General features: G+C 46.3%; 1 protein-coding gene across 1 annotated transcript in view; it reads right to left on the reverse strand.

Moving 5' to 3' along the window:
• Positions 1-376: 376 nt before the first annotated feature.
• LOC126990084 (protocadherin Fat 1-like) overlaps positions 377-11985 on the reverse strand; it is a 37481-nt gene continuing 25872 nt past the window's right edge. Inside the window, exons 3-4 of the mRNA XM_050848642.1 lie at positions 9177-9381; positions 377-639 (exon numbers count right to left, since the gene is read on the reverse strand). Coding sequence (XP_050704599.1) covers positions 377-639; positions 9177-9381 — 468 coding nt within the window. The remainder of the gene's footprint in view (positions 640-9176; positions 9382-11985) is intronic.

Below are 11985 nucleotides of genomic sequence, written 5' to 3' on the forward strand. Positions count from 1 at the left end.
TGCCGTTTTCCGACCCCAAAACTGTCTCCTCGACCCCAACAACTGCCTTCATATATAGTTATCGTTAAAAAGGTTCATTATATTGGTGTTTTTTGGCAATAGCTATGGCTCAGAAACCGGTAATTACGAGGCTCTGAGTACGATAATCTGGCAACGGTGCCCCCACATTCACTTTCAAACTCCTGAAGTCGGAGGTGAGACTCTTTATGATAAGAGAAGAGCGTGTAAGCCTTCAAGCAGGGGGCCACTTACCTAAATACTTCCCTACGTTTACTTTCAAACTCCCAAAATGGCATGAGAGACTGTTTGAGATGAGAGAAGAGAGAGTATAAGAATGCGGGCTCTAAATACTTCCCCACATTCACTTTGAGACTGTTTATGATGAGAGATAAAGAGCGTGTAAGCCTTCAAGCAGGGGGCCACTTACCCTGAAGAGCGCCTCCCGTTTCTTGGTCTTGCTGCGGGCGGGGACGGTGACGCGGTAGAGCGGCTCCAGGAACTCGGGCGGGTTGTCGTTGACGTCGCTCACGGTGATGAAGACCGGGGTGACGGAGGACAGCTGGCCGTCGCTCACCCGCACCCACAGCTCGTACTCCGCCTGCTCCTCCCTGTCCAGCGGCACCAGGGTTGTGAGGGCGCCTGGGGGAGAGGGTGTGAGTGTCAGTGGCGGGGAAGGCTAGGGGGCCAAGTTATCGTGTGTGTGTGTGTGTGTGTGTGTGTGTGTGTGTGTGTGTGTGAGGATAATGATACTACTACTACTACTACTACTACTACTACTACTACTACTACTACTACTACTACTACTACTACTACTACTACTACTACTACTACTACTACTACTACTACTACTACTACTAATTCTACTACTACTACTACTACTACTACTACTACTACTACTACTACAACTACAAATGGTAATAATAAGAATAAATGGTGTGTGGAATAATAATAATAATAATAATAAAAATAATAATAATAATAATAATAATAATAATAATAATAATAATAATAATAATAATAATAAAAATAATAATAATAATAATAATAATAATAATAATAATAATAATAATAATAATAATAATAATAATAATAATAATAATAATAATAATAATAATAATAATAATAATAATAATAATAACAATGATGAAAAGACTAAAATTTTCTGTTTGTCATTATTCAGAGCGTCGCGTGATGCAATACTACAGATCCTGTCTCCTTTTAAATAGGGTTGAAGGGTTTGGTTTCCCAGCACACACCACGTAGCACATATTAGTCTTGTTCATAAAGAGATGCCGCGGTAATATTTAGATCTTTTCGTCGTTATTCAGAGCGGCGCGTGATGCAATACTACAATTCGTGGCTCTTTTCATAATACGCGTGTAGGCTTTTGTTTCCCGCCAGGCGCCAACAAGATAGACTTACCGTGTATGTATTTAGATCTTTTTGTCATTATTCAGGGCGGCGCGTGATGCAATACTAAATTCTTGGCTCTCATAATATGCATGTAAGTTTTTGTGAAGTAGCGTTTTCTTTCCCGCCAACAAGATAGACTTACCGTATATGTATTTAGAGTTTTTTGTCACTGTTCAGAGCGGCGCGTGATGCAATAATATAATTCGTGGCTCTTTTTAAATACGCCTGTAGGTTTTTGTGTCCCACCCCCGCCGAGCAGCACACATTGGCCTTGTTTACAAAGAGAATGCCGCGGTAATTATGAATCCCTTTGAAGCTTTTTTCCTCGCTGTGAATGTTAGTACGAGTGAGGTAAAAACTACTCACTTACTGACACTATTACGGCAGGTTTGTGAGAGTCCACGCTCTACTACACAAGAAATTACATTATTATTACTACATGAAAGGTACTTACTGTGATGGCTTTACTCTCTGAGAGATAATTAGTTGACGGTTATAACACAATTCGAGTCATTATTCATTACTTCACTCATAAGAACTAATAATGAGAAATGCAGCGGTCAACACCTATAGATGACACACACACACACACACACACACACACACACACACACACACACACACACACAGACTCAGCAGCAATACACGAGTGTCTAGAATGACTTAACTCTTTGACAGGAGAGTATCAAGACACCTCTTCAACCCCTTCTGAGAAACCTTTTGGAACTCTCAATCACATTCTTGGGAGCAGTAGGTTTGCAGGCTTTTTTTTATTTTTCCTTGTTTTATATTTATTTTCCCTTAACTTTTTCTTCCTCAGATGTACACAGAAATAAACATTCTGCTACTTCTTTGCCTGTCTGCCGGTGTATCTCTGGAAGCGAGGTGGTTGGTTCCCTTTGGTGAGGTTTTCCGGTCTTCATCTTCCCTTGTTTTTTATTTGTTTGCCCTTAACTTTTCTCTCCTCCGGTGTGGTTACATAGAAATTGACAGGTTGGGCCTTCCTTACCTGTCTGGGGAAGTATCTTGAAGCGAGGCAATTGGTTTCCTTCGGTGAGGTTTTACGGTCTTCATTTTCCATTGTTTTATATTTGTTTGCCCTTAACTTTTCCTTCCTGAGTTGTGGTACATAGAAATAAAGAGGTTGCTCCTTCCTTGCCTGTCTGCGCGTGTATCTTGGAGCGAGGTAATTGGTTCCCTTCGGTGATCTTTTGCGGGCTTTTTATTTCCTTGTTTTATATTTGTTTGCCCTTAAATTTTCCTTCCTGAGATGAACACTCTCCACAAAAAGTTCTCGAACGCTTTAAGCACCATGCATTCTGAGATACACGGACGAAGAATTTAGAAACACCTCTCCCTGTGTTAACGAGTGGTGGCCCTGTGTACACATGCTCTGTGGGAAGGAGTGAGATGCCAATGGCTCAGTATTACATGCGCACTGATAAGTCTTGTCGCTTGATCTCGATAATGTATTGTTAATATGCTGTGGTGTAAGGTGAAAAAAAGGTTGCCGTCCGGTGGCCGAATGGACTGCGTCTAGACGGCAAGCGGACTGCCACCGGTGGCCAACAGATGGCGGTTAACTGGTGAATGGCGATCGGATGGCGAGAGGACGCCGTCTGGTTGCAGTCAGTTAGTAGGTGGTCGCCGATGTTCGCCGTCCACTTTGTATTTGTCATTGGCCGTGGTCGGCGTCCGGTCTCCCACAAGACAGCGAGTTGTGCGGCGACCGGTGGTAGGCTGGACGACAAATGGACGCCGTCCAATCACCACACGGTGGCTATCTATAAGTGGCAGTCTCATAGGCGCATGGTTGGCGCCTCCTCCCCGACCTATTGGCTGCTGCCTGCGTCTGGGCTGAGGGCGGACCGCCACCGCTCTCAACGACTGGAGGAGACTAAACGAAGTCAGGTCATTGTGGGCGGAGCGACCGTAATAAAAGGACGGCGCTGCAGTCGAAGTTCAGCATTCGCCCAAGCATCCGACTACCAGTGACCAGCCTCTCTCAACACCTCCTGCCTCCATCTGCCCACCGCAACGGCTTCTGCCACTCGTATACCTACTGTCAACAATGAAAAGGGTACATCAACTGCAGCCTCAGGAGGAAGTGGAAGATTGTTCACTCCTAGATGGTGCCCAGGAAATGGATGCGGACGAGGAAGAGGACTTAGAAGTTCATATTGTCTCCCAACACGAAGAAATCAACCCTGACGACGACGAGTCTCACGTCGGCGAGAGAGCGGAAAGTCGTCAACTTGGAAGGATTATATCGACGGAGGAGCCACCTGAGGAGGACAGCGACAGTGACTGCAGTGCTGGTGTTGAACGCCCCCCCAGCCCGGCTTCCACCAGCTCCTGAATGCGTCAGCTCCAGTCAGTGAGTATTGCAAGGCGTCTGGACGAAGCCCTTCTCAAGGTGGCCACCAGAATGTCCGCCAGCCCGGACATGGCACAAACGTTGGACTCGGCCCTGAACTTGAGTGCCAACTCCAGGGCAGCCTTTTGCCATTGGTTGGGCATCGAGGCTAAAGGGCTGAGTGAAACATCGTGGAGGCTTTCCATGAAGGAGGCCATGACGCTTCTCCTGCAATGCTTCGAAAGGAACGCCCTACAGCAACCTGTCCAGCCTCAACCACAGCAGCAGTAGCAGCCACATCCGCCAGTACGACCACAACACCCCCCTATGACGACGTATTACCCAGGAACACCACAACCACGGTGGCCTACAACTTCCTGGCAGGGAGTTACATCGACCCCTTATGGGGGGTTGAATCTGTCTGGTTTGACAGAAATCATGGATCATCAATCGCTACGGCAGCCCGACCACAGGAACCAATACAGGAACAGCAGCGAGCTCAACACACCCGAACACCCAAGCCGTCGTTCTATGTAAATGTGTCATGTTCCATTTATTGTTTTGTATACATGTTCTTTTTCATTGTATTAAACCTTTAAATATCTACATTGCTTCAATAGCCGTTATCCTCGCTTACCTCATAAAATAGTACAATTATACTCAGTCCAAGTTGGTTTGAAGGTAAATGCAACACACACACACACACACACACACACACACACACACACACACACACACACACACACACACACACTCAAACCTTGCTTGCCTTCATTGTTGTAGTATACAAACTCTGTGATTTATTTAGTTTGTTTTTGCCTCAAAGTCATTAACGAGAGAGAGAGAGAGAGAGAGAGGGAGGAATGGAGAGGTCTACTTCCTCCACTCCCTATCTTTCTTCACTCCCTGCCTCCCTCCATTCCCTGCCTCCCTCCACTCCCTGCTTGTCTCACTCGAACCTGACCTGTCATGTGCCAGGTGTTTGTCACGTCAGATCACAATCCATCTGGGTTTCTGCAGTATTAAATTATTATAGTAGACAAGCTGTTCCTGAGACCTGTTTACAGCTGAGGTATTCATATGCCCCATATTATCATTATGGGGAGAGAATAATAATATTATTATTATTACTACTACTACTACTAATAATAATAATAATAACAATAATTTATTTCCACTGAACGTGGTTATTGTTACAATTACTCAGACATGTTGTAAGGTACGTAATTAAAATCATATAATTATATGGTACTACAGAATATTAGGTGCTACTTTAGCGTGCGGTCTACCCCAGTGTTACTCTCTACCCCAGCATTTGTAGCTACATAATGACATGACCTGATTCCCGAGACCTCATCTGATGCTGTATTGTTACCTGAGTACTCCTGACCTGTCCAGATTCAACTGACCTGTCTCCGGCGGCCGCAGCTTATGTTGTCATGTCACCTGAAGGCTCCTGGCCGGTCTATATATAATGACAATCAACGAACACCCACATCACTATCCTCCTTACTTTGAAGTCCATAACACACACACACACACACACACACACACACACACACACACACACACACACACACACACACACACACACACACACTCCGGTACCTCAATCGGTTAGAGCGCCGCGCTGCAAGGCTTCACGGCCAAACAGGCGGCGGTTAGAGCCCCGCTTAAGCCGGATTCTTTCCGTTGACTAGGAGTGGTTACTGTCTCCCCCCACCCCACCCCACACACACACACACACACACACACACACACACACACACACACACACACACACCTCAACTACACTTTGCAAATACACAGTGAGGTTAATTATGTATTAGGTAATATTATTATAAACTTTGATTTAAAATGGAGTACGTTTTCGTGTCTTTGATGTCAGGAGGTGATTGATTATATATTTCATGAGCTGCTTCACTTGTAGCTCTTGCTCCCGACAGTATTAGTTTGGGGACATATATGTTTTGTTGTTGTCTTGTCCACGGTAATTTATTTCTTTTTATTTAGACGTTTAAGTTCATTTAGTATTGGTGTGACGTGATAATACTTCCGAGCACTGCCATCTGGAGAGAGAGGTGGAGGGAGGCAGGGAGTGGAGAGGTCCACTCCCTGCATTCCTTACCTTTCTCCACTCCCTGCTTCAATCCACTCCCTCCCTCTCTCCCATGGAGATATAAAGGGTGGAGTCGAACCGGTCGTAAAAAAGGTTGCCGTCCGGTGGCCGAATGGACTGCGTCTGGACGGCAAGCGGACTGCCACCGGTGGCCGACAGGTGACCATTAACTGTTGAACGGCGACCGGATGGCAGCGGACGCCGTCTGGTTGCCGTCAGATAGTAGGAGGTCGCTGATGGTCGCCGTCCACTTTTCATCTGTCACTGGCCGTGGTCGACGTCTGGCCTTCCACCACACGGCGAGTTGTGCGGCGACCGGTGGTAGATCAAACCACCCTTGCCCGGAAATGAGGTACATTCCTGAGCAGTGACGTCCCACGCCCCTCAGCCCGCCCAAGCTCCGTCCCGACTCAACCTGCTCCACGGGTCAAGCACACGGCCAAATGTGTATGGGTCACCTCTGCCTAACCAAAATAAATTACTGCAGGATTTGTTGTGCACAGGAGTAACAGTGAGAGTCTGTAGAGCTAATGGCTTTTATCCATTTAAAAAAGAATTGTTAATTTCATCTCCTGCTCTGCTCAGGGTGATGGAAATGCTTTAGAACGAATATAATGTAACATACATACTAACAAAAGGTTAAACCAAGATTGCTTGGAGCATTTTTTGCATGTCTGCGGCATATAGGGGACGGGGGGGGGGGCGCCTCACAAATACCCGTCCTTTGCTGCAGTGAAGCACAGAATACTTTAATTTCTTTCATTAGAAATAAGAATGAGAAATGTGTAATATAACTGGGTGATAATATGATATACTGTAACACGTCAGCAGCAGGTCGTTAAGGGAGGTCGCCGTCCTCATTGCGACAGGACGCGTACTGGTCCTTGCCTGTCGGTCACCGGTCGGTGTATGGGGGGCGTCTTGGCCTGACTAAAGGTGCGAGGTCAAGGTGTGAATCTTACCATGGTCGCCGTCCGGCCACCCACTGGACGGCCACTAGACGGACACTAAACGACCGCCGGTAGCCGTTCGGTCGCACGACTACTTTGCCACCTATGTGGTCGGGGAGCGGTGGGTGTGATTCGCAGCCTTTTGGGGTCGCAGGCGGTCATTAGAAGGTCGTAAAGTCAGTGTGACAGTAGATTTAGCAGGTCGTAAAGTCAGTGTGACTGTAGATTTAGCAGGTCGTAAAGTCAGTGTGACTGTAGATTTAACAGGTCGTAAAGTCAGTGTGACTGTAGATTTAGCAGGTCGTAAAGTCAGTGTGACTGTAGATTTAGCAGGTCGTAAAGTCATCATGAACTTGTTGCGTCAGGCGCAGCACGGGCAGGGCCAAGTGAGGTGCAAGGGGGGCTGTCATCGTCGGTGTGTACACTGAACGTATCGGTAAAAGTGTGATCGCCGCCCCAGACTGTGCAGGTTTTTATACGACACATACAGGACGCCGACCACTGTGGTATCTGTCGACGTCCGGGTGGCGTCTTGTGGCAGGCCATCGCCGTGTTGTCGTTGCCGATCCCTACAGACCAGACGGCGTCGATCGTGTGACCGGTGGTCTACTGGACGGCAACCGACATACGACCGGTCGTTACGGGAGATCGCCGATCGTCGGCGACCGGTACGCGGCCTGTCGGCAACCGGTCGGTGCATGGTGGGCGTCTTGACGTGGCTCCAAGTGTCAGGTCAAGGTGCAAATTTTACCATGGTCGCCGTCCGGCCTCCCACTGAACTCACACTGGACGCCCGCCGGTAGCCGTTTGGTAGCACGACTGCTCGGCCACCAGCGTGGTCGGGAAGCGGTGGGTGCCAATCGCAGCATTTTGGGGTCGCTGGTGGTCGTTATCAGGTCGTAGGGTCAGTGTGACTATAGCTTAACCGTATTTTTATAATTGGTTATATGTTGCGGTGATAATTCCTCGCCACCAGTGCGTTTTATCGTCTGTAGGATGACGGCATTCTGGTATTAACTAATTTAGCACCGGGTCACTGACATTAGGTCGTCATTGCGTTACAGAAATTATAGACATTTTTTTGAGGCTGTCGTGAGGATAAAAAAAACAGTTGTAACCCATTCCGCTTCAGGACGTTATCAGTCAGTTTAAATGCTGTGGCTGACGTCATTCCTATTCAAATGAGGGAATGATAATTCCAGGTGGTAGTTTGAGTATAACTGCCAGTAAAAGTATGTAAAATTAAAATATCTGCCAAAATCAATACTTAAACCACATACTGCGACACCTTGGTTAAGTGTAAGATATATAAGGATGAGAGGCACTGATATAATAATGAGTGTATGCACCGCCTGCGCCGATTATCTGTTAAGTCTGCTTCGAAGCTTCGAGGCGTGTCACTAGTGGAGCCTGTTTCCACATATCTGTTGGGCCATAGTGATACGGTAGAGATGGACACACCAATCCGCCGTGCTGTTTGGAGATAACTGAGGCCTTCAGTGTGAAGAATAATAATGATTGCGCCGGTCTTGTGGGGTCTCCACTGAAACCAACTAGCGCATGACTTACTGCGGCCATCAACACAGGATCGAGGCGTATCATATACAATAATGGATTCAGAAGCGTCATCACAATCAGGGGTGCCAACCATTCCGAGGCGACTAGTTGCAATCGATTCATTTTCACATCCATCGTGCCAAGGTGTTCGAAAACTTTTTGTTAAGAGTGTACACAGAAATAGACAGGTTGCTCTTTCCTTGCCTGTCTGCGGGTGTATCTTGAAGCGCGCTAATGGGTTCACTTTGGTAATGTTTTGCAGACTTTTCTTCCCCTGTTTATATTTTGTTTGCCCTTAAACTGCTTCCTCGGATGTAAACAAGAATAAACAGGCTGGCCCTTACTAACCTGTTTGCGGGGGTATCTTGAAGCGGAGTAATTGGTTCCCTTTGGTGAGGTTTTGCGGTCTTTTCTTTCCCCTGTTTCTGTTTCCACTGCAAAAGTTTTTTTTTCTTCCGCACCGAACTGACACTGATAAGCTATTCATTGGAAGTGCAATGTTCTTACTTCAATGATTTCTTTACACCTATATTTCCTTACCTCATTCGACGTGAAAATGCATTTGTAATAGTTGAAAACGCTTTGTTTCTCTCGGATATTAATAAAATTAAAACAGGCTGCTCCCTTCCTTATCTGTCCGCTGGCGTATCTTGAAGCGTGCTGGTTGGTTCCCTTTGGTGATGTCTGGGGGGCTATTTTTCACCCTGTTTTTGTTTTTGTTTGCACTTGACTTTTGCGTCCACGGATGTAAACAAAGATAAACAAGTTCCCCCTTCCTTACCTGTCTGCGGGTGTATCTTGAAGCGCGCCAGTTGGTTCCCTTTGGTGATGGCGAAGGAGATGTTGGAGGGCGCCAGGTCGCCGTCCGAGGCCCGCAGCGCTATGACGGAGGTGTCCGGCGGCAGGTTCTCGGCCACGTAGGTGTGGTAGGCGGGCTCCTCCGTCTGGGGCATGTGGTCGTTCACGTCCTCGACCTCCACGAAGACCTGAAGGAGGATTGGTTAAAAGGTAGGATGGTGAGAGGGTACTGTGTGTGTGTGTGTGTGTGTGTGTGTGTGTGTGTGTGTGTGTGTGCGCTCAGAGCAAAAGAGGCAGTTCAAGAGTAAAAAACAAAGGAAAACAAAAAAAAAACAAAAAAACAAAATAAAGTCCCCTGTGTGTGTGTGTGTGTGTGTGTGTGTGTGTGTTCCAACCTTCACTCATGTCACCTTCTCCTCCAGGTCAAACATCCCTCTCATTTTTAACATTTCATGGACTGAACCTCTAATGAGAGACCCAATTTCTCAGTCCATATCTTTGCCATTCTAACCTGAGCTGAAAAAAAAAAAATCTATGCCCACTGTGCTTACGTGAAAATATAAACTGCGCGGCACATTCAAGATAGCGCCTGACTAACTCTACAGAGGATAACCCCAGGGCAGTCTTCTTAAAGCCTCCCGTCTCCTAGGGCTGAGAATCAAGATGGGGCATGACTAATTCTACACAGGATAACCCAAGGGGAGTCTTTTTAAAGTTTCCTATCCCTTAGAGGCTGAGAATCAAGATGGAGCCTGACTTATGCTACACAGGATAACCCCAGGCCAGTCTACTTAAAGCTCCATGTCCCCTAGAGGCTGAGAATGTTGTGGGCAGAGGGGCGAAGAAAGCCACAAATCCAGCTGACTCCACTCCTCCGCCCTCCCTTCGATTCAACTCTGGGAGCCGATTGAATGGGTCGCTTTTATCAGGTCCAGGATCAAAAGGGTTCAGGGGCGCGCCTATCATTTCCACCATTCTGCCGCGGTGCATCACACAACGCCCAGGCTGACCCGCCGCTCTCCACAAGGCAGGGTCGGGTTATATTTTCACGTAAGCACAGTGGGCATATATTTTTCCTACACATCAGGTTACACATAGGTTAGGTGTGAGTAGTGAGTCGCCGCGCGGGTCGGAGGTGGGGCGCCTTGTTCGCGAAAACGCTGAATCGACATGGCTGGCCGAGCCAAGAACTCGGTGGAGTTCTGTTACGTTTGTGCGGATTCCACAGGCGTTAAGTGGATAGGGTGCTGTCTGTGCCCTAAGTGGTGTCATGTGAAGTGTGCTCATCTGTCTGGAATTAAGTCGGAAAATATATCTAAAGTAAATTGGATTTGCAACCCATGCCTTCATAAAGCATCTCTGGCTGCCAAAATTGTGGAAAAAATGGAAGAATTCAAGCTGGAATTATCTAAGGAAATATCAGAAGTGAAACAAGGAGTTGAGTCACGAGCGGTCAGCGTGAAGGAGGAGCTGGGGAGGTGGCGAAGGATGTGGCGGACGTTTTGCAGCGGGCTGAACATGTGGAGTCAGCAGATGCAACTTGGGCTGAGGTCATCAAACGTAAGAGGAAAGTTAAGAAGAATTTACTTGTTGTCAAGGCCTCGGAACAAGATAAAAAGGCTACAGAGTTGAAAAGTGAAGTTTCTGAAGCATTACATGGCATTCAGATTACTGATTCAAGATTCACTAATGGAGGTAATATTATAATGAACTTTGATGATGATAATATGAGGAATGAGGCAGCCTAAAAATTGCAATCTGTGGAGAAAGTCAGTACTAAAAGTGTGGGAAAACTGAGGCCAAAGATCATGATTTGTAATGTGCACAAGGAGGAGACGGGGGATAAGATAATTGAGACACTGCTTAAAGAAATGAGTTCCTACACTCGATTCCACAAGTTGAGGAGAAAATTGAGAAATTTTTTAGTAAGCCTGCTGCTGGTGGCACAGCGCATTATATCCTGAAATGTGATCCAATGGTTAGAGAGCTAATCTACAAGCACCATGATAGAATAAAACTTGAATGGGGGGTGTATACTGTGAGAGACAGATACCATGCAATAATATGTTATCATTGTCAGAGATATGGTCATATTGAGGCCAAATGCACTGCCAAGGCGAATGGTGAGAACCCAGTATGTTATAAATGTGCAGGAGACCATAAAGCGAAAGACTGCCCCGGGACTGAGAGCAAATATATAAATTGTGTGAGGTACAAGAAGTCTGAAGTTAATCACTCGGCGAATAACCAGTGTTGTGTAGTTTTTCAGACTGAAATTGAGAGAATTCGTAACATAACGGATCATGGCTACTAATTCCTCAGATACAAAGATGAAATGTGGTCTGCTGAATGTTCAGTGTGTGGGAAATAAAACTAGATATCCGTGATCTCATCAAAGGAAAGGATCTTGACATTTTAGCGGTAACTGAAACATGGCTAAATGACTACGACGTCGCCAAGATTCGTGAGATGACGCCAGTAACTCATACCTTTCTACATGTTCCGAGGGAGACAAGAAGGGGTGGTGGTGTTGGGATCTTTCTTTCGAATTCTTTTAAGAAGATTCGGAGAAAAGCATCAGAAAGGTGGGATACCTTTGAATTAGTGCAAGTCATCTGTGAAATTGATAGAAGGAAATGCACCTTTATTGTGGTGTATCGACCTCCGGATACAAGAGCAGAGGTCTTTTTTGATGAATTTCGCACATTTTTGGAGTCTGTGGATATGGTGAGTGCAAATGTGTTCATCTGTGGTGACTTTAATCTATGGATTGATGATCCTGAAAATTCTTC

This window comes from Eriocheir sinensis, unplaced genomic scaffold (genome assembly GCF_024679095.1).
Source record: "Eriocheir sinensis breed Jianghai 21 unplaced genomic scaffold, ASM2467909v1 Scaffold1440, whole genome shotgun sequence".
NCBI classification, from domain to species: domain Eukaryota; kingdom Metazoa; phylum Arthropoda; class Malacostraca; order Decapoda; family Varunidae; genus Eriocheir; species Eriocheir sinensis.